The sequence below is a fragment of the Cavia porcellus genome, unplaced genomic scaffold (genome assembly GCF_034190915.1).
Source record: "Cavia porcellus strain 051 isolate PalLab524CR breed Dunkin Hartley unplaced genomic scaffold, mCavPor4.1 scaffold_6, whole genome shotgun sequence".
In the NCBI taxonomy this organism is placed as follows: Eukaryota; Metazoa; Chordata; class Mammalia; order Rodentia; family Caviidae; genus Cavia; species Cavia porcellus.
Genome location: NW_026947489.1, coordinates 27,472,812 through 27,494,095, shown reverse-complemented (window position 1 = coordinate 27,494,095; position 21,284 = coordinate 27,472,812). Strand labels below are relative to the sequence as shown.

The following is a 21,284-nucleotide window of genomic DNA, read 5'->3' as shown; positions in this document are numbered from 1 at the left end:
CTTCCCGGAAGCGAGCGTCACGACGTGAGCCGCCGCCTGGGTTTTCCTCTTCTTGGTGGTTGCAGTCCCTGGTGGCCGAGTGGCTATCTGCTATCCGTTTGGGCTCTGTTGTGTCTACCAGGTAGAAAAACAAATACAGCGAACTGTATGAAAGAAGGAAGCTGCGAGAAGCTGAGAACCTACCCTGGCTGGCGGTTTGTTGGCCTGAGGGCGTTTAGTCCCCCAGAGTCCCTACGAATTCTTCCATGTTAGGAGTCTAGTCAGGGGCACCTGCACAATGCAACAAAAAGCTCAAGCCTCACCTCTATTGAGGGACGGGTTGGAATAATAATAATGAGAGGGAACGCTTTAGATTTTCTTCACATACTTCCATCAGAAGAACACATCACAATAGATTGAAGAAGCAGATGTGAAAAAACATGCAATCATTCAGCTCTCTTCTGTGAAAACATACCTTTTTGTGCTTGTTTAGGCAGCACATATACTAAACCAGACCTTAATGAGGTTTGCAAAAGTGTAAAACATTGTCACAGCTTTTGATACTTTTTGTTTTGGGAAGTTAGTTTTCATTTAAAACTGCTATGTTAACATATACTGAGGCCTGGCAGGTGGCGCACACTTATAATCCCAGAACTAGGAAACCTGAGGCAAGAGAATCACCGAAAGTTCGAGGCCAGCCAAGGCTACATAGTGAGTGCAAGACTGTCCTGTAGTACATAGTAAGACCCTGTCTTGAAAGGAAAAAAAAGGGAAGAAACGAAACAGGCAAAGGATATAGCTGAGAAGCATAAGCACCTGCCTGACAAAGTGCAAGGTACTGGGTTTGAGTCCTGATACCTCCCCCCCTAAAAAGTTAAACATATATGGGGTTTATTATTTATTAAAAAATCAGTAAGTATTTAAAATTTTTCTATTTTAATTTCAAATACAGTTAATAATGATAGATATAACCCATATAGACATATTTGAGGTCCCTAATAATTTTTAAGAGCTTTAAATGATCCTCATAAGATTTGAAACCACTGTTATAGAATAATTCTTTTTGACTGGAAAATATATTGATGAAGAATATACAGAATACATTGGTGGATGGAAAATTAATAAAATTATGAATTTTGTGAGACAAAAATGCATCTATTTTTATATTAAATGTTTAATGAGTGCTAATCACCAAAACACTAGTGTTAATTATCCTGGATCGCACAATTGTAAAACGTTTTGTTTTCCACCTTGTACTTTTAACTCTACTTTCTAACTTTTCCTACAATATGCACTCTATTACTTGTGTAAAAGTTGTTTTGTTTTGTTTTTTTAAAGATCTCTCTTGTTTTCAAGGGACCGCCACCCCTCTTGGAAGAATTAGTAGCTATGTACCTAAACTCTGGAGTTAAACTTTCTGAATTTGAATGTTTTTAAACCACTTGTTGGTTATATGAATTTAGGAGAATTAATCTCTCTGGTATTTAGTTTCCTCACCTGTAAAGTGGATGTAATTATTAGGCTAACCCAAGGTGCAACTGAGACCAGTGAGGCAGGCAATTTGAAGCAACATTCCAAGACTTTATTGCCAACCAGGTGCAGTCAGGCCAAAGGCAAAAAGACTGTTGGCCCTGAGCAAGGGGTAAGGGCATATTTTTATAGGGGTGTTTAGGTAGAGGAGAGACATATTGCTGAGGGGAATGCAAAACTTTGGTTCTCTTGAGTGTGAGATCTAAGGCTCGGTGATAGACAATGTACAGGGCGTGCTGGCAGGCACAGCATGTCTCTTGTGGTTTTTCATGGAACCAGCTCTTTGTAGGTTGAGCTGTGTGGGGACAACTTCTGCCTTCCTGGTGAATGCCATGTTTCCCCTAGGTGTGAATAACATCTATTTGGGGGAGTTTTTTCTCTCCTACTTGGGCATAGGTCTAAATCAGAGACCTGACAGTAATGAGATTATTTTCTTCCTACAATGGTTGTGAGGATTAATGAGATACTCTACCTAAAGCCCTAATACTTGGCTTCATGTAATAGAAAGCATGATTACTAATGTTCAGTACCAGCTAGGTGGACTTTTTCCTTCTTCTAGCTGATCTGTGTCCAAAGGCACTTTAACTTGTAGGTGGGAGGGTAGGGTCTTACCCTTATATATTGTTGGGAGACATGTTGGGAGTAGATTGAAATCATTCCTACTTGTTATCTTCAGGTAGCAGTGTACTTTCAGAGTATTGCTAAAATATGACTGTCCCACCTGTTTCTTAGTTTACTGTAGCTCCTTGTGTTTCTGCTTGGTATCTGAGCTCGCCCCCCCTCCCTGAAGTTTCTGTGAGTCTCTAATGTCCCTTCAGTAGTGTTTTATTTAAAATACCTAGGTTGAATATCTCTTATCCAAAATCTTTGGCACCAGAAGTATTTTAGGCTTTTGATTTTTCAGATCTTGGAATATTTGTATGCTATATATGTATATGCAGAGATGTCTTGACGAGTCAAGTTTCAACACAAAATTAATTCATATACACTTTATATACTTAAACTGAATCATTTTGTGCATGAAATAAAATTTTTTATTATTTTATTTTTGTTATTTTTTAAAAATTTTTTTAGCTTAGTGCATGGTATGAAATAAAATTTAAAGCTGTGGAATTTTCCATTTGTAATGTCATGTTGATACTCCCAAGGTTTCAGATTTTGTAATATTTACAATTTTGGATTTTTCTGTGAGGAAACTGAAAGTTTCCTCATCCATGCACAATTACTACTTATAACACTCCTTATAGTACAGTTTTTCATGGTAAGGCTTTTTTAAAATATGTTTTAAAATGTAATTCAGGGACAGGGATGTAGCTCAGTGGCACAGCGCCTGCCTGGCAGACACGAGGGCCTGAGTTCAGTTCCCGGTGCCAAAAAGAAAATAGTAAAAAAGACCCCAAAAAATGTAATTCAAGATAATACTGTAGTATAGATCCTATTGTCACCATCATATCTAAATATATAAGATTGCTTGCTGAATTGCTAAATGAAAAACCTAGATTTAAAACCCAGGTGTGCCTGGCTTCAAAATCTGTGCCTTTAACCATTTTACTCCCCACTCCCCTGCATTCTATTAAAAAATGTTTAAAAATCTGTCTTACCGTCTACCTTGTATAATAATGTGGTATGTCTATTGTTAAATAAACAAAAGTATTCACCATCTATCTGACGCATTTAATTTTATTTATTTAGAGACAGGGTCCTGCAATGTAGTTCAGTTTGGGGTTGAACTCACTATGTACCTCAGGTTGGGCTCAAACTTGTGGTGATCCTCCTGTCACAACCTCCTTATTACTGGGATTACAGGTGTGTGCTGCCATACCTGGCCCACATTTCATTTTAACATGCTTATGCATTGTATAGGACATAAGACCTATAGATTTTTTTTTTTTTTTGGTACTGGGAATCGAACTCATGACCTCACACCTTCCAAGCAGGTGCTGTGCTGCTGAGCTATATCCCCTCCCCCAACATATGGATTAAAACATAACATTGCTCTTTTCAGATCTAGAATAAGGTGTGATTTGGCCTAGTTTATAACAGTTAAGAATTTCTCTCGTTTTTCATTTTGAATTTCTTCCATTCTTACACAAAGATGTGGTTATTTTAAAACTACTTTCAGTTCACAGTAGCATTCAGAAGTAAACAAGGCAACTTTGCTGGTGCCATTTTACTGTTTGAAGCATTAACAACTAACATATGTTCCCAACACTCTGGAGGCTGAGGCAGGAGGATCAGATCCACAAGTTAGAGGTCAGCTTGTACTACAGAGACAGCAGTTCTGAGACAGCAAGACCCTGTCTCAGAAATAAAAAATAATTTGAAGACAATTTCTATGTTTATGAGAGTGGATCAAACTTATGGCTACAAAAAGAAAAAAAATTATAGCTACTGTATTTGGCAATATACATTGTATCGCTGAATTTATCCAAGTGATAAATTCTTCCTCAGTTTTGGTTCTAGGCTAATTTGCTTTCATGGTGAATTCTGCCTACTTCTTAAATGAGATAACAATCTTATTACCTTTCTACTTTGACTGTCAGATATTGAGAGAGCTACCTTTACACTAAATTGTAGTGATTAGGTGGTCAAATCAGTGTTTCCCTGGAGAATCATTAACCATCATTAAATAAATTCCTGTTCCTACTCACTTGGATCACTGTAGTATGAGCGAAGTGTTTTAGTTGGACTTTGTGATTTTAGAACATGTTTCTCTGTCATTTCCTTTAGTGGCTTGTGTTTCTTGCTGATATCATGCAGTGTTTTACTTTTCTTGTTGCTGAGACAAATATCTGACACCCAAAATTAAAGGTAAAAAGGTTTATTTTGGCTCACAGCTTTGTAGAGGTTCCAGTCCATAGCTGTCTAACCCCAAGGCAAAGTGGCATGACCTGGAGGCATCACAGAGTAGGTAGGAGGCAGCGGTAGACAAGCAGCAAACAGAAAATCAGCCATAGGAGCCTTCTCTCTGTCCCTTTATATTCTAACCAACCTGTAAGGTCAGTTCAATCATATCTTCCAAATTTGGTTTTAAAATATCCACCCTGATGTCTTCTAATGATGCAGTATCAGACAAAACCAAAATTTTTTATTTGATATAGACAGCACTTTCCACACATACATACATTATAGCCTTGGTCCCTTGTTCACTAGGATTCTGAAATTTAGCACTTTATTCATTTACGTATTATTTAGAGACTGCTGGCCAGACTGGCCTTGAACTGGACACAAGCAATCCTTGTGCCTTAGCCTCCCAGGTAGCTGGACCTACAGATGTATCCGATGATGCCTTGCTATCTTTTATTTCATCTGAATGCCTAATTAGTTGTCAAGTCCTGTAGTTTCTATCTTTACAAGTGTGCATGTGGTACTGAGGGCCTCATACAAGCTGTACACGCTACCACTGAATTACACACAGTCCCACCCCTTAATATTCTGATATAACAATCTTGCTAAATTGCCTAGGATAATCTCAAACCTTTGAGCGTCTTGCTTCAGCCTCCCAGATAGCTGTGATTACAGATATGTGCCATCAGGCCCAGCTACAATTTTACATCTGATCCTTTCTTGTGATCTTACTGGCATACTCTCCCATCTTCTTCCTTAGGTCTTTATAATCACCTCCTGTTTGCATTATTGAATTCTCCTTCCAAAAGGATTCTCTGTCATATCTCTCCTCGATCCAGTCTGTTCTCACTGTCTTTGCCAGAGCCATGTTGCCAAAGCACAGCCCTGTCGTCTTCAGTGTTGGCATTTGTAGAGAGGCCTTTCGTGTGGCCAAAGATCTAGTCTAATTACCACTCATTCACCCAGCATTACTCAGGCCCAAGCAAAATGAAGCAATTTCCTCAACATGTCCTGCATTTTCTCACCTTTATGCTTTGGTTCATATTGTTAGGACTTGGTAGAAAGGGCTTTTTTTCATTGCAATCTCAATCAGAACACCATTTTTCCTTTATAGGTCACCTATTTAATTAAACATTTTTTGATTCTTTCCAAAGATATGTTCTGTTTTAACTTCCCTTGACTTTTTATATCTGGTCATATCTTGTGGTAAATAACATTCTTATTATATTAAACTTATATGTTTCTCCTATATAAGTTAATGAACCACAGTTCTTTATCTACTTAGGGTTTTTTACGTTTTTCTGCTTAGATCAATGTCTTGCATTCCAAAGGTACTCAAAAAGTACTTAATTGAAATTGGCAGTGTACAGGCAATATATTCCACGGAAATAACTCAAAGCCTTTTTTTAAAAAAACAGTATTTGTAGAAAAATATTCATTTGGAACAGCATCACACAGTAAATACACAAAACTTAAACTGTAAGGGAGTGGTTGTATAAATTTAGGCTAGGCCCCAAATCTCTCCTGTGCATGGCTAATGGCAAGAATTTAATATGTATTGAAGATCATACCATTACTTTGTAATATTAGGTAAGCAAGTACATGAAATCAGTTAAAGAAAAAAATGTCACAAGACATACCAATTGTACCTATAGGAGGCCTATGGAGTCGCGTTAATAATCAGGGGTCAGAGAAAGCACCTGTCACATTTGTACAGCAATCTAAGATGCGTCCTCATACCTACTGTGATTTTCACATCAATCCTGAGCGGTATGCCCGGGAGGCCACTAGCTCTCCCTGTTAGAGGCCTAAACAGCGCTTCCTTACAGGGATCAGAAACCTTTGACCCGGTCCAAGCCTCTAGTCCCCGCCTCCCAGCGGCAGGTCCGGGGCGGCTTCCCTTCCACCTCTGGACTACCATCGTAGGGCTTGAGTCTCAGCTCAGCTCTTCCGCATTACACTTGCCTAAGGAGCCCACACACAGCAGCGACCACGGAGGAGCAGACGCTGCGAGACGAATGAGAGCGGCACCTCGAGGCCGCCGTCCTGCCCGGGCCGCGCCACCATAGAGTGCAGAAGTGCGGACAGAGCGCCCCCAGGAGCGCCTTGCACTCAGTCCCCGGGCCGCGGAATGGCAATTGTGCTGGCCCTGAGAGTAGTTGCGGGACTGGTAGCGGCGGTGTTGGCAGCTTTGCTCTTGGAATATTACGGCCTGGCGGATCCGCCTTTGCCGCTGCCCCAGACCCCCCACCTCCAGAGGCCTCACCCAGCGCCGGGCTCCGGAAACAGCAACATCTTCTGGGGCCTGCAGGTGATGCGCGGGAGCCTGGCGGGTGGTGGCTGCTGGGGTACAGCGCAGAGCGACATGCAGGCGGCTCTGGCATCTGCGCCTTTGTGGTCTCTCGGTCATTTGTAAATCTTGGGGCAGCCTAGTGCAGACCTTGGCTCGGAATTTCCCCGGGCGGGGGCGGGATACCTTGAGGCGCTGTCTTTGCTTTTCATTCCACCCGGAGGAGAGCCATTGGGCCTCCACTGCCCGTGCTACCTCTGCCTGACTCTTTTAGCCCTGTTCATTGCGTGCTTTTGGCAGATATCCGACATTCACCTGAGCAGGTTTCGCGATCGAGGCAGAGCCATAGACTTAGAGAAGTTCTGTTCTGAAACGATTGACATCATTCAACCTGCTCTCGTCCTAGCAACAGGTAGGTAGGATTGCTGTGTTACAGTGGTGTTCTGTGGTCCGGATGGTAGAATGGTAGCCAGAGCTGCAGCCTTTCACACTGGGATCTTTGAAAACACTATAACCATGGCCATCAGAGCCTTTTGAGGTAGAGAAGATCGGACTTTGTAATTCCTTTTTCCTGCGGATGAGGGAGTCCAGATGTTTTGCCATTGCGAGGTCTTGTCAGAGTACTAGAAGCAAGGCTGTGACGTTCATGTTAACGTGTAGTCTGTTACTTTTGTGTCTTTTTTTTTTTTTTTTGGTCAATGTTGCAGTTCTGCATTTGAAAGAAAATTAGAGAAAGCCTTTAAACCAGGAATCAAAACTTTCTGCTTTGCTAACTTTGCCATTCAGTTGCTTGGGTTTTTAACCAGCTCGGGGTGCTTTTTGTTCATTCGCGGATACTTTTGTGACTTGGTTCCTGGTCTCTTCAAACCCTTCCTTGTTCATGTGCTCCCAAACGGTGATGGAAAGAACCCTCTGGCACTCTATTGCAGCATCTCTACTGCTGTGATGGGATATCAGACCTTGGTTAATGATTGTCTAAACTTTCCAGATTGCTTCTTATTATACAAGTAGCTCTTGGTTAGATTACATATCCTGATGAAGAGGTTGGCAATACTGTTGCAATAGATATTGGACCAATGCCAGAGTATTGGCATTTTTATACATTTTCATTTTGTCAGTCTATTGATGCATTTTGTACTTATCTCCCTCTCTCTCTCCCTGTCCCTCTCTGTATAGGAAGACTATTTGAAGGTAAGGAGGAAGGTAATGGGGAAGAGAGAAACAGAGCTGGCAGACAGCTATTCTGAAGGAATAGGGAGTATTTAAAAGGCAAATATTCCTTGTACTGTTTACTGTTTTTCTCTTTCTTTCTCTTTTTTTCTTAATGTCTTTTCGAGACAGAGTTTCACTATGCAGTTCTTGCTGGCATTGAACTTACTTTGTAGCCCAGGCAGGCTTCAAATTTGTAACAGTCTTTCTGCATTAGTCTCCTCAGTGCTGGGATTATAGGCATGCACCACCACACTCGGCCTTGTACTATTTTCTTTTTTTTTTTTTTTTTTTTTGTCTTTTTTTTTCCTTTTTATCGGTACCAGGGATCGAATTCATGACTGCCTGCTTGCAAAGCAGATGCTTATGCCGCTGAGCTAAATCCCCAGCCCCCTGTACTATTTTCTTTAAAGCTACATGTTTTTCTACATTCACAGGTTAAATGGAGACCTGTTAAGGCAGTAAACAAAGCCCTTGTTGAAGCAGTTTTTTTAGTTTAGATGACTTTCTTTGGACATACATGGACTCATAACATGATTGTGTTTGTACCTGTTGAGTAGTTTAACTATGTATGTTTGTTCCATTAGGATGTATTTTTAAAAGTTTTGAATTCTTTTATTTTATATTGTGATTCATTTCTTATATAAATTTACAGGAGACCTGACAGATGCCAAAACAAAGGAACAGTTAGGATCCAGGCAGCATGAGGTAGAATGGCAAACTTACCACGGTATTCTGAAGAAGACAAGGGTTATGGAAAAGACCAAGTGGCTGGATATCAAAGGAAATCATGGTAAGAGCAAAAACCCAAGTATAATAAAGACTAGATTTTTTTTTTTCTGTAGGAACCTAGATCCTTCAATTTAGATTGTAACATAAAATAAATTGTAGGCCACAACTCTGATACTGTACAGTTATAAGGTATGAATTTTAAAACCAGATGTTGTTATTAGCCTTTGCAGGTAAAGTTGGTGTGGCATTTTCTTTATTTGGGAGCAAAGCTTCTACCAAAATCCATGTAGGCAAATGTTTTTTAAAACCTACATTTTGTTAAGTGAAAGAAGCTAAATCTGTAAGCCTTCATACTAGATGATTCTATTTATAGACATTCTAGAAAAGGCAAAACTGTAGACAGAGAACAGGTTATAATTACCAGGAATAGGGTGGAGGAAGAGACTGACTACAAGAAGGCATCATGAGTATATCTTAGAGGATGATGAAACTGTTCTATAGTTTGATTGTGGTCTTGAATACACGACTATGTATTTGTCAAAATCCATAAAACTGTACATCACAAAGAAAGGATTTTATTTTATAAACTTTAAAAAATTTCAATAGCACACAAATTTCACTAGCCATAGGCAGAAAAATGGATAAATCCTTTGATTTTTGGGGTTATAATTGTTGTATAAGGAGGGAAATGAGTTTTTCTCCAGAAGAGTCTTGAAAATAGGTTCGTTTTATAAAGATTGGCTTGCTCATTTATTCAGTTATTTAGTGCTAATATCTATGTATCTATCTGTATTTTTTTCAAGTTAGAAAAGTTTTATTGAAAATAAGGAAAATTGCTCCTGGATTTCCAGAAGCAATCTCAAATTAGCGGTTCACCAATTTATATTTCTAAAAGATACTGATTTTAAACAGATAACTGTCTCGTGAAATACATAACAATTAAGTTTGATAAAACAAAAAGAGAAAATGCCCTGATTATAAACAAAGTGGCTAGCATTACAAATTAAACACCTGAGATTTGGCTGACAACTTTTTCTGGTATATTTATATTTGCCTTTCTTCCTGATTCTAATTAGAAGTATAGGGCAAATTCTTTTGCAATAAATAGTAAATCTGCACATATTCTAAAAAGATTTCTAAGCCAACCTACTGACTTCTTCATTTTATGTAATAAGTATCAAAAAGACTTTTAGGATTAAATAATCTGCGTAGCATTTCGGAGTACATAATAATGTAATTTGATTTGTACAGGCATAAATCCTTGTAATATGAGTTTTTTTTTTTTTTAACAGATATTAAAATAGGGAAGGAAGCTAGTTGAGTAAGATTCAGTTATAACATTACATGGTTGGTCTCTTATTTAGCAAAAGGATGACTACATTCATGTTAGTATTTCTTTTGACCTAAATTGGGCTTATAGTTTATTCCAAAGTTATTAGAAATTTATAGTAGATTCCTAGAAGTCAAAGGTCATGAATAGTTTTTAATTATTGTACCCTGGTAATCAAGCTCTGTGTAGTCACTGTATTTCCAGATAAATATTCTATGATATCCTAAATCTTACTATTTTATAACTCCTTTCCTACTGAGCCTTTTTTTTAAGATTTAAAAAGAGTGGCTTTGTCTCTAATGTCAAAGTGATCTGCTGTTTAGAGGCACTTGGCATAGGTTTATGAACCAGGCCTCGTTCACTTCTTTTTGGCTACTAGGATTAGATGAGTGAATCAGCAGCAACAAGTGCAATGTTATGACTTCAATTTAATCTGTTTTGAATAAAATATAAAAGTACCTGTTATTCTCCAGTGTACTAGGTGCCTTGAAGCTTCCAGTTAATCTGAGTTCTGTTAAGCTATCAAATTTTTAAAATTACCAATCTAAGTGAATGACAGCCTACCATTTTAAATGTTATAAAAATTGTTTCCATTTTTCCTTTTTGTGTAGATGAATGTTTGCTCTTTTTTCTTTTTAATTAGATGTATACAACATTCCAAGTCTGGAGAGCGTCAAGAATTATTACAGGTACCAAAATGAACAGAAGACAGACCACTAAGTAGAGTCTATTACAAGGAGGTTACAGTCAACTCAGTAAATGAGTAAAAACATTTTTTAACAGACAAAATTTCTGTTAAAGAACCTTTGGTAATTTTGCAAAGGAAGCTTTCTTTTTTGTGTGTGACAAATTCTGTTCTTTCTGTTTGAACGTTTTCTTGTCTTTCTTTTTGCTTTAGATACTTTAAAACCTTGTTTTGCCAATGGCACTTTTAATATCCACAGACTTTTTGTTGGCCATTGTAATATCTAGTGGAAATCATTTAGATCAGAGCTTGCTGACCACACTGCTGTGGCTATTGGGATCTGAAGGCTGGTAAACTGATTCTCTCAGCCTCTGAAATGGCTGCAGGGCTCAGTGGTCACTCCTGGCTGTGGTACCCTTGGCATGCAAATATCATCATTTTCTTGATGTGTCGTGAAGGTGCAAAAGTCTGGGGGTTTCTGAGTTACAACGCTGATTCTCTAGTTCCAGTACACTGAATGATTTTCTAGTTTCTGTTGTACTTTCAGTTTTATGTGCTCGGCAGCTTTGTTCTACCTTGTCATTTGGTTAAGTGTTTATCACTGGGTGAACACTAAAAGATAAAAAGAGCTAATGTAAAATGCTTGGTGTCTGCCTTCGAGAAACTTACATTCTAGTTGAGGAATAAAAACTTTATGGAACAGTTAGGAAAGAACACAAAGGAATGGCTGATGAAGTGTTAAATTATGTGGTGATCACTGTAAGACATCAGAAGCACACACCTGTAATCCCAGCACTCAGCAGACTGAGGCAAGATGATCTCTGTGAATTGAAGGCCAGCCTGGGCTATAACATTAAGTTCAAGGCCAGCCTGAACTCCACAGTGAATCCCTGTCTCAAAAAAACAAACAAATCAAAACAAAAAAGGCTGAGATCATGGAGTGGACACAGAGAAGATTTTATAAAAGAAGTGAAAATTGGCTTGGGATATAACTCAGCAGCACAGTGCCTACCTGGCAAGTGCAAGGTCCTGAATTCAATTCCCAGTAAAAAAAAAGTGAAAATTATGTCCAGGTTTAAAAGATGGGTTGCATTTAGAAAAGGAATAACAAGCAGTATATTTTAGGCAAAAGAATAGGCATGAACCGAGCTTTAAAAGCTTGAATGAGCTTTTGAGGGAACGGTAAGGAAACTGGTAAAGAATAAGGTTCATATTGACGACTGATATAACATTGAAGCGGTAGCTTAGGACCAATTTACATAAGTTTTAAATAACCAGTATAAAAATTTAGATGTCACGGGTGGTTCATAATCCAGTTTAGCTTATTAAGAACCCTCATATTGTAATAAGAATAGTATTTTATAAAGAGTATTCTCATAACTAAAAAGGAAGAAAGGGAGAGATCGCAATTACATGTACCAAATAAGTAAGATCTGGCAATAGTCCAGTCACGTGGAAAGGGCCAGTCTTAGTTACTTTTCTTGATGCTGAAACAAAATTCCTTACACACAAAGAAAGGTTTATTTTGGCTCGCAGTTCATAGAGGTTTCAGTTCATAACTGGCTGGCTCCAAGACAGTGTGGCATAGCAAAAGGGCATCGCAGTAGCAGCAGCACCGTCAGCAGCAGCCTGCCTGTCCCTTTTATCCCTTCCAGGCTACCCACCTTTCAAGTGGTGCCACCTACACCTAAGGTGGGCCTTCCCATTATCCTTACCCAGAACTGTGCTAAACCAATCAGAGAACTAATTTGGTACCACACACCCTATATCCAGCCAACTCCAAAAACCCTACCTGTGACCACATGGGACTGGGAGAGCACATCTAGATAAAAACCACAACAGGGCCAAAGTGAATGGAAGACATACCCATTTGGACAGTATTCTTCGATGTGAGGATGGTGCCATCAGTTCGAAGATGACAAGATACAAGCATTGGTTAATTAACTGAAAGCAATTAGAGTCACTTTAATTTAGAAGTGAGAGTTGTCCTCTTTTGTAAATATAAGAAAGCAAAGGCCAAAGATGAAAATCTTTTACTTCCCATAACTGCAGTTTTGTTTTCCTGGCAATGCTGGGGATTGAACTATTGTTCAATCCTTTACCACTGAGTTACATCCCTGGTCCTTTTTCTTTTTTCTTTTGATACCTCACTAAAGCCTCAAAGTTGCCTGGTTTGCCCTCAAACTTGTGATCCTCTTGCCTCAGCAATCCCTCCTACCCCAGTAGTCAGGATTACAGAGATGCACCACCACCCCACCACTCTTGGCCTTTTGTAACTTTCATGGTGACTGTGGACACGGAGCTAGACATTGTCAAAAAGAATTAATAGAATTAATGGGTCTAAGTAATTATTGTGAAAGTGAAGTGATTGGTAACTTACATATGTTTGTTCCCCGCCACCTGAATGTAATAAATGACATTTTGCTAGAGATGTCAATATTGTAGAAAAATTAACTTGGAGAAGAGAAAAATATTAAAGTTAAATCTTGATCTTGAGAATGCTAAACACTAGAATTCAAAAAATGTTAACGTTGTATATATATATATATATTTTTTTTGTCTTTTTTGTCTTTTTCGTTTTTACCGGTACTGGGGATCGAACTCATGACTGCCTGCTTGCAAGGCAGGCGCTTATGCCGCTGAGCTAAATCCCCAGCCCCAACGTTGTATATTTTAACCTCTGCTTTCCAAGTAGTTGCTTTTGACCAGCTGAGTGTTCATGTGTAAAAAATGTAGGAAAAAACAATGTATATAAGATTATCAAATCCTGAAGAATAATTGAAAACAAACAAGAAAAAATATAAATAAAAATTTTCATGTGGAATAAAACCCTGCAATAGAAATTTTAAAAATACTAAGAGAGGCAATATAACCTGCTGACTCTCTTTAAATTAGGTTTGACTAGTTTTTTAGTATTAATTGTAATATCTTTGATAATATATTTACTTTGATTATGATATATTTGATGGTTCTTCTTACTTAAACATGGCCACCTCCTAGCATATTACACTTTGGAAGTTTATTTGTGACTTTTTTTTTGTGTGTGTGTGTGATGGTGGTGGTACTGGGGATCAAATTTAAGTCCTTTTTATTTTATTTATTTATTTATTTATTTATTTTGTCTTTTTCATTTTTATCGGTACCAGGGATCAAACTCACGACTGCCTGCTTGCAAGGCAGGCGCTTATGCCACTGAGCTAAATCCCCAGCCCCTAAGCCCTTTTTAAATTTTTTATTTAAATTTTTTATTTTATTTCTAAGTTTAGTTATCCATGCAGTCTTCCTGATTCAGTCTCCCAGAGTGCTAGAATTATAGGCATGTGCTTCTGTGCCCAACTTGTTTGTAATTTTGTGTATACTGTGTGCTCATAGGTAAAATATCATATAGATACTTCGCTAAAAGATGCTGCCCTTCTGGGGTTCTGACATTTAAAAACTAGGTGAAACCAATACTTTTTTTCTCATTTACTCAAAAACTGAGTGAATGTATACTTTGTACTGCCTTACGCCTTCTTTCTTCCTACTCTTCACTGTCCAGCTTTGTGGTCACTTTAATTATTCACACTTAAAGTAATGATGACTTTTGTTACTAGATATTATTGATAACTATATATGTTATCAATATATTTTTAGGTCCCAAAACAGATTTACCAGCCCAGAAGTAGACTAACATTTTTCTTCTGGCTTGATGAGTTCACCTTTGCAAGTCTTCCTTGTGAATTAAGCCTCTGTGGTTTTGCTTTAAAAAGCAAACACCTTTTGTATCTCACCACACCAAGACTTCTGCTAGGTACTAAATATTTAAATGATTGGTAAGTACTATGTCACTGGATTCTGATTCATTTAGTTATGAATATTTAAGGAACTGCTTTAAATAGCCTTTTCTGCTTTATTTGGGGACCTTGTTTTTAGTTATTGATAAATTGTTTTACATGGATCTTTAAAGACGTTTCAGGAACTTTGAAATTTTTAATTTATCCAGTTTACATCTATTATCTAGCTGATTGTATTTCTTTGTCAGATCATTACATCTCTTTTCCAAAGGGGAAAAAATTGATGTTATATTGGAAAAAAATTTATATCCTGTTTTTTTATGATTGCACTAAAATTCCTATCTTGTATATTTTTTAGGAAATATTCTGCCGTACGCAAGGAGGGCTCTTTCCATTATGTCCACAGTACTCCCTTTGGCAACTATTCTTTCATCTCGGTTGATGCCACCCAAATTCCTGGGCCTAAGAGGCCCTATAATTTCTTTGGAATTTTAGATGAGGTATAGTAACAATCTCACTTTCCTATGTAGCTTATCATTTTATTTTTTCTTGGATATAAATGGATGGATCATTTAAGATCATCCTACGTAGGCCGGAATAACATTAGCTTAGTGGTACAGGCACACACATGGCAAGTGTGAGGTACTGAGTTCAATTATAGGTACCCCACTACCCTGCAAAAAAAGTTATCCTAGGCAAGCAAGAATCTTATCTAAAAGTGTTCAATAAAAATTATATTGTGCTTACAAGAATGTCAAAGAGCTACTGGCCACTTCAGCACTATAATTGCTCTTCCTATTCTTATCCCAGAATCTGAAGAAGCAGCACCTCGTGTTTTATATTTATTCAGCAAAATTTATGAAGCATATACCAAATGTAGCATGTAGTTTGGAAGATGTAGGGCATATACCTTTGTGAGCCAAATGGTATATTGCTAAATCCTCATAATTGCCAATACTGATTGGTGATCTAGAAGAAGAACAACCTTTTTTTTTTCTTTCCTGTCTTTTTGAGTCATGTCTCACTATGTAGTTCAGACTGGCGCTGAACTCTTTGTAGCCTAGCTGGTCTCAAACTCACAGCGATCCTCTTGCCTCAATATGAGTACTAGGATTACAGGCATGCACCACCGCACTTAGCGCAACCTTCATGTGTTTTTTTTCCCACAAGTTTAGGTGAAAACCTGGTGAATTACAATGTCTGTATAAAGTCACATCTGAGAACCTCTCATTATATCTTGATACAATAAATGTCAAGTTATTGTTTAATGAGCACAGCCCCTATACAAAATACACATGATAGTATATGACTGTACACAGGTGATATGATCAAGTCCTCACCCTCTTAGAGTATTTAATTTACGGGTGGATTATAAGACCAGTACAGAAACAACTAAAATAAATAGCAGAATTTGCTAAGTACTTGAAGAGGCTCAGAGTTAGTTAAAGGTTCAAAGCAACCTGAACTGAACTGAACAAAATACTTTCAAATGCAATATGTTATTCTAGGCATTTTCTTTCATTTATGGAAGGCTAGCACTAGGCCATCCTGAACTGCATAGTGAGACCCTATCTCAAAAAGACAAGGGGCTGGGGAATTAGCTCAGTGGTGTTAAGTACCTGCCTGGCAAGCATGAGGTCATGAGTTCAATCCCTGGTACCAAAAAAAAAGGAAAAAAAAAAAAAGACAAGAAAAAAAAAAATCAACTGGATAGAATAGTTTTAGACTGGTCTTTCACTGTGTAGCCCAGGTTGGCCTCAGTCTCTTGGTGATCCTCCTACTTGAGCTTCCTGAGTGCTGGGATTACAAGTATGTGCCACCACACCTGGCTTTTGCTTTGTTTTGTTTTTTGATTTTTTTTCTTTTGATAGGATTCTGCTTTACAGTCCACGCTTGCCTTGAATTTACTGTGTAACCGAGGCTGGCTCCGAACTCTTGGTGATCCTCCTCTGTCAGCTTCCTGAGTGCTAAAATTATAGGCATGTACACCATGTCCAGGCTTATGGACATATTTTAGATGCTTTAGTTTTAGAAACTTGTTTTAGAAGTTTAGTTTCAATGTCCTTTTTATTGCAAAGATTATAGTCATTACATGAAGCTAAAGATTAGTGGTGATTTCTATGTTTTTCAATCTACCTATCAAATGGAGATAATATTTATCCTACTTATTGCAGTTATTTTTAGGATAAAATAAACTATGTATAATGTATGTGAAAAGAGTTTAAATCTTTTATTTTTGCTTACTTATTTTGAGACAGAATCTCATTTTGTAGCTCAGGCTGGTCTTGAATTCATTTTGTAGCCCAGGCTGTCCTTGGACTTGCAGTGATCCTCCTGCCTCTGCTGTCCAAGTGCTGTCCAAGTGCAATAATCATAGGCATTTACCACAACACTTGGTGTAAACAGTTTGAATCCATCAAGTGTGATGGCACACACTTATGATCCCAGCACTAGAGAAGCAAAGGCAGGATGATCGCCATGAGTTCATGGCAAGCCTGGGGTACATAGTGAGTTCAAGGCAAGCCTAAATTACATAGTTAGGCCTTGTCTCAAGAAAACAAAAAATTAAAAAAAAATCCAGTTTAAGTCTTACAGATGTCCTTTCAGGTCATTGACCTAGCAGGGTGTAGGCTTCAGATACAGTGTAATTATGAAACTTGAAAGGAGCTATTTAACCTGTTCATACTGAATTTCAGCTTGTACTCTAATTCAAGATCCTTGTATTTTTCTCCCATTTCAGAAACAGATGAAAGAGCTCTTAGTCTTAGCCAAAGAAAGTAGTCAGAGCAACCATACAATTTGGTTTGGACACTTTACAACATCCACTATGCTTTCTCCATCACCAGGAATCCAGTCAACAATGAGGTAAAGAAAACTTCCAAAATAAAACTAATTGTTTTCAGTTCCTTTATTGCTGAACCTATCTTGTGTTCCTAAAAGGACATTCTTACTAGATTGGTGTCACAGGCTGTCCTTATTCATTTACTCTGTGTATTTTTCATTGGTTAGTTCGGCAACAGCTTATTTGTGTGGCCACCTCCATACACTTGGTGGACTGATGCCTGTTTTGCACACTCGTCACTTCCAGGGCCCTTTGGAACTTGAAGTGGGAGACTGGAAAGATAACAGAAGGTAAAAGAACTATCGCCAAATAAAACTTACATACAGAAGCTTGCTGAAACAGTGGTACTATGCTAAATGATATGACAGGTAGTCCCAGTTAAGGAAAGACTTGAGTATTTCTGGTTTTTAAAAGTAATTTATGTATCTGGCAGTCTTTGTAATTACAAAAAAAGTCTTGTGTTAGCAGTGATGTTCACTATCACTATGTCATGTTGAATTTTGAAATAGTTTTAGATTATATAATTACAGAAGAATTTATTAAAAATAAAACTTTCTAGGCCCCTCCATTAGAGGTTGTTGGTGGTCTATATTTTTCTATGGATGAGACTTGGAGAAACATTAGGACTACAAGTGTTATTCTTTTTTTGTTTGTTTGTTTTTTGTTTTTTGAGACAGGATCTTGCTATTATTTCATGCTAACCTCAAACTCGTAGCAGTCCTGCCCCAGCCTCCCAATTGCTGGGATTACAGATGTGTACCATCAAGCTTGGCTTGGAAGCATTATTCTTTTATCTGAATTTTTGTATCTAGTTATTGCTACAAGATGTTAGTGATTTAAAATTTTAAATAAGTGACATTTGGTTTTAGTTAAGTCTTTCTAATAAAAAACAACTTGATTAGCTGAATGTGCTGGTATACATCTGTAATTACAGCCCTCTGGAAGGCTGAGGGAGGAAGATTACAAGTTTGAGCTCAGTCTGGGCAGTTTAGTGACACAGCAAGACCTTGTCTTAAAGTAAAAAATAGATGGGCGTGTTGGTGCACACCTGTAATATCAGCCCTCAGGACATTAAGGCAGGAGAATGGCTATGAGGTCAAGGCCTGGGCTACATAGTGAGTTCAAGACCAGTCTGACCTACCTAGTGAGACCTTGCCTCAAAAAACTAAGAAATAAAGTAAAAGAAGTTGACTGACTGACGGGGGATGCAGCTCAGTGTGAATACCTTACATTTAAACCCCAGGCTCCCTACTGCACTCCCTAAAAAAGTTACTTATCAAAAATTTGTAGTATAACTCAATATATATTTTTTTCATTTTTAGGGAAGTACTTAAGTGAAATAGTTTATAGAACAGTACCATCTCATTTTCTATTATTTAATTTATTCAAATCTGGGACTCTTTTTTTTTTTTTTTCATCGGTACCAGGGATCAAACGCATGACTGCCTGCTTGCAAGGCAGGCACTTATGCCGCTGAGCTAAATCCCCAGCCCAAATCTGGAACTCTTGAAGCTGTTAGGCCCTCAATATTGGTTGGACTGAGTATGTTATTTATTTTTAACTGTTTCTGTTAAATAAAATTCAGCTTTACATTTTGGAAAGTACTTTTTTGTGGTTAGCTTTTCAAGAAACTATAAGAACTATGCTGAAGGCTGTTATTGCCTGGCAATTGTAATTACTTTGAGCTACGACCTATCCATTCATGGTGGTGAGACTGTGCGCTGCATTATGGTAACTTTTGTGAGATAACCTTCCTAACTCTAGGTCAGATTTTTTTTTTAAATTGTTTATTGGTACATTTTAGTTGTGCATAATGATCATATTCATCATAGGGAATTTGTACCTGTATATGATATAATCTGATGCTGCTTTTTCTTGTTCTGCCCCTCTTTACTTACAAAATCTTTGTTTCCATTTTTTCCCTTTTTTATTTATTTCTTTTTTTTTTTTGGCTTTTTTGTTTTTACCGGTACCAGGGATCGAACTCATGACTGCCTGCTTTCGAGGCAGGAGCTTATGCCGCTGAGCTAAATCCCCAGCCTCATTTTTCCCCTTTTTTTTCTCCTGTTTTTCTTTTCCTTTTCTTCCTTTTCCTCTCAAATGTCAGGTCAGCTTCTTTGTTAATCTAAATGGTACTGATACAAGTTGCACTGTTAGCTATGAAACTATTTCCTCTCTTTCTCTTTTCACCTGCTTTTCTGTATTCCAGTCCTAGGTTTTTGGAGTTTTACTGAAAGACCTAACTTTATGTGTCATTATATATATTTAAAGTTACAGTAGAAGATTTTGAAATAGAATATTGATATTATCAGGCTAAACCTCTTACTGGGTAAATCTAAAAATACAAGTGTTAATATAATAAACATTTATTTTTCATTCCTATGCGTCTCGAGCAACTCTCTTCCATGGATAACTCAGGAATTCCAGTTCCCTGACCTATACCACCACTGTAACACACCCATTCCAGAGCAGAGAATAGCCTAAATTACACTGACTCCTAAGTTGTTTGAATCAGAATTGTGATACTCATCACTTCTGCTCAGACCTTTTGGCCAGAACAAAAGACCCCAACCTAATACCAAGGAGATTGGGACATGCAGAAGAGCATAGGGAGCATTTGGTGAACCTTACGTTTCTGGCAGAGTTAGTAATTTTTTTGCTCAGGAGGCTGAGGCAGGAGGATCCACACAAGTTCAAGGCCAGTGTGGGCTAAGTAGCGAGTTCAGGGCCAGGCTGAACTGCAAGTGAATGAATGAATGAATGAATGAATTCATTGTCTCAGTCAGAGCCCAGTAATTGTGACAAATGAAAGGAGCAAGTGATGGGGTAAGGAAAGAAAAACAAAGAAGCATTTTTCCCCTCTGTATTCAAATTCATCATATAAAAAGTCTTTGTTTTGTTTTTTTACATTTCTTTTATTACCTTCATGCCTTTGTGACCAACGTATCTTTCTGTCTTTTGGTATCTAGGTACCGAATCTTTGCTTTTGATCATGACCTCTTCAGCTTTGCAGATTTGACCTTTGGAAAGTGGCCTGTTGTTCTTATCACCAATCCTAAATCACTTCTCTATAGTTGTGCTAAACATGAACCATTAGAAAGACTCCTTCACTCAACACATGTCAGGTATGTTGTCATTTTTTATAATTTAGTTTCAGTTTGATATTGATGGAGAATAAATCTTTCTGATTGTATTCCCCTGTGAAAGCTATGAAATGTCCTACTTTGGTTTTATCAACAACCTAAACGAAAAATTGCTTACTGCTTCATTCCCATTCAGTTAAAAAGTATAGACTTTTTTGGTTTTTGAGACAGGGTCTGGCTATATAGTTCAAGACAGCCCTGAACTCATTGTGCAGTCCAAGCTGGCCTGAGCTTTCAGCTCTCTTGCCTCAGCCTCCCAGGTGCTGAAGTTACAGACATGTGTCACCATATCCAGCTAAAAAGTATAGACTTTTTTTTTTTTTTTTTGTCTTTTTCGTTTTTATCGGTACCAGGGATTGAACTCACGACTGCCTGCTTGCAAGGCAGGCGCTTATGCCGCTGAGCTAAATTCCCCAGCCCCCCCTAGTATAGACTTTTTAAGCTGATGAAATTTTTAACACTATGCATAAGCCTATTATCATTATTGCGTTTTTTTGTTTGTTTATTTTTGACACAACATCTCACTATATAGTTTAGGCTGACCTGGCACCATGTAGCCCATGCTGGCCTCAAATGTACTGTGATCCTCTTGTCTCGGCCTCCCAAGTTCTGGGATTGTAGGCATATGCTACCATCCCCAGCCTAGAAGCCCATTGTTATTGTTATTTCTTTTTGTTGTACTGGGGATCTAACCAAAGGTCTTGTGTATGTTAGATAAGTGCTGTATCACTGAGTTACATCCCTAGCTCCTAGCTTTCTTATTTTTAAGTTTTTACATTACTGTAGTCATAATACACACATTCCCCTGCATACTACTTTCAAAATTTTATATCATGTCTCAGAAATACTTTTTCACATAGCCTTCCGAAAGCTATGGGGTGTGATTGAAATGTATGGCGAAGATATAAGTTAAAATTTATTGTA

The 21,284-nt window shown here is 37.9% G+C and overlaps 1 protein-coding gene across 8 annotated transcripts in view; it reads left to right on the top strand.

Moving 5' to 3' along the window:
• The first annotated feature begins 6,230 nt into the window (after positions 1-6,230).
• The window catches only part of Tmem62 (transmembrane protein 62), a 34,480-nt gene continuing 19,426 nt past the window's right edge, over positions 6,231-21,284 (top strand). The window contains exons 1-8 of one of the 8 annotated variants that reach the window (XM_063249563.1): positions 6,231-6,667; positions 6,947-7,058; positions 8,511-8,648; positions 10,561-10,606; positions 14,734-14,875; positions 17,116-17,240; positions 17,385-17,507; positions 20,187-20,342. In XM_063249563.1, coding sequence (XP_063105633.1) covers positions 6,488-6,667; positions 6,947-7,058; positions 8,511-8,648; positions 10,561-10,606; positions 14,734-14,875; positions 17,116-17,240; positions 17,385-17,507; positions 20,187-20,342 — 1,022 coding nt within the window. In that variant the 5' untranslated portion in view covers positions 6,231-6,487. Of the gene's footprint in view, positions 6,668-6,946; positions 7,059-8,510; positions 8,649-10,560; positions 10,607-14,235; positions 14,415-14,733; positions 14,876-17,115; positions 17,241-17,384; positions 17,508-20,186; positions 20,343-21,284 lie in introns of those variants that run through there. The other 7 variants (XM_063249564.1, XM_003475717.5, XM_063249566.1 and 4 more) reach the window with 7 other exon arrangements.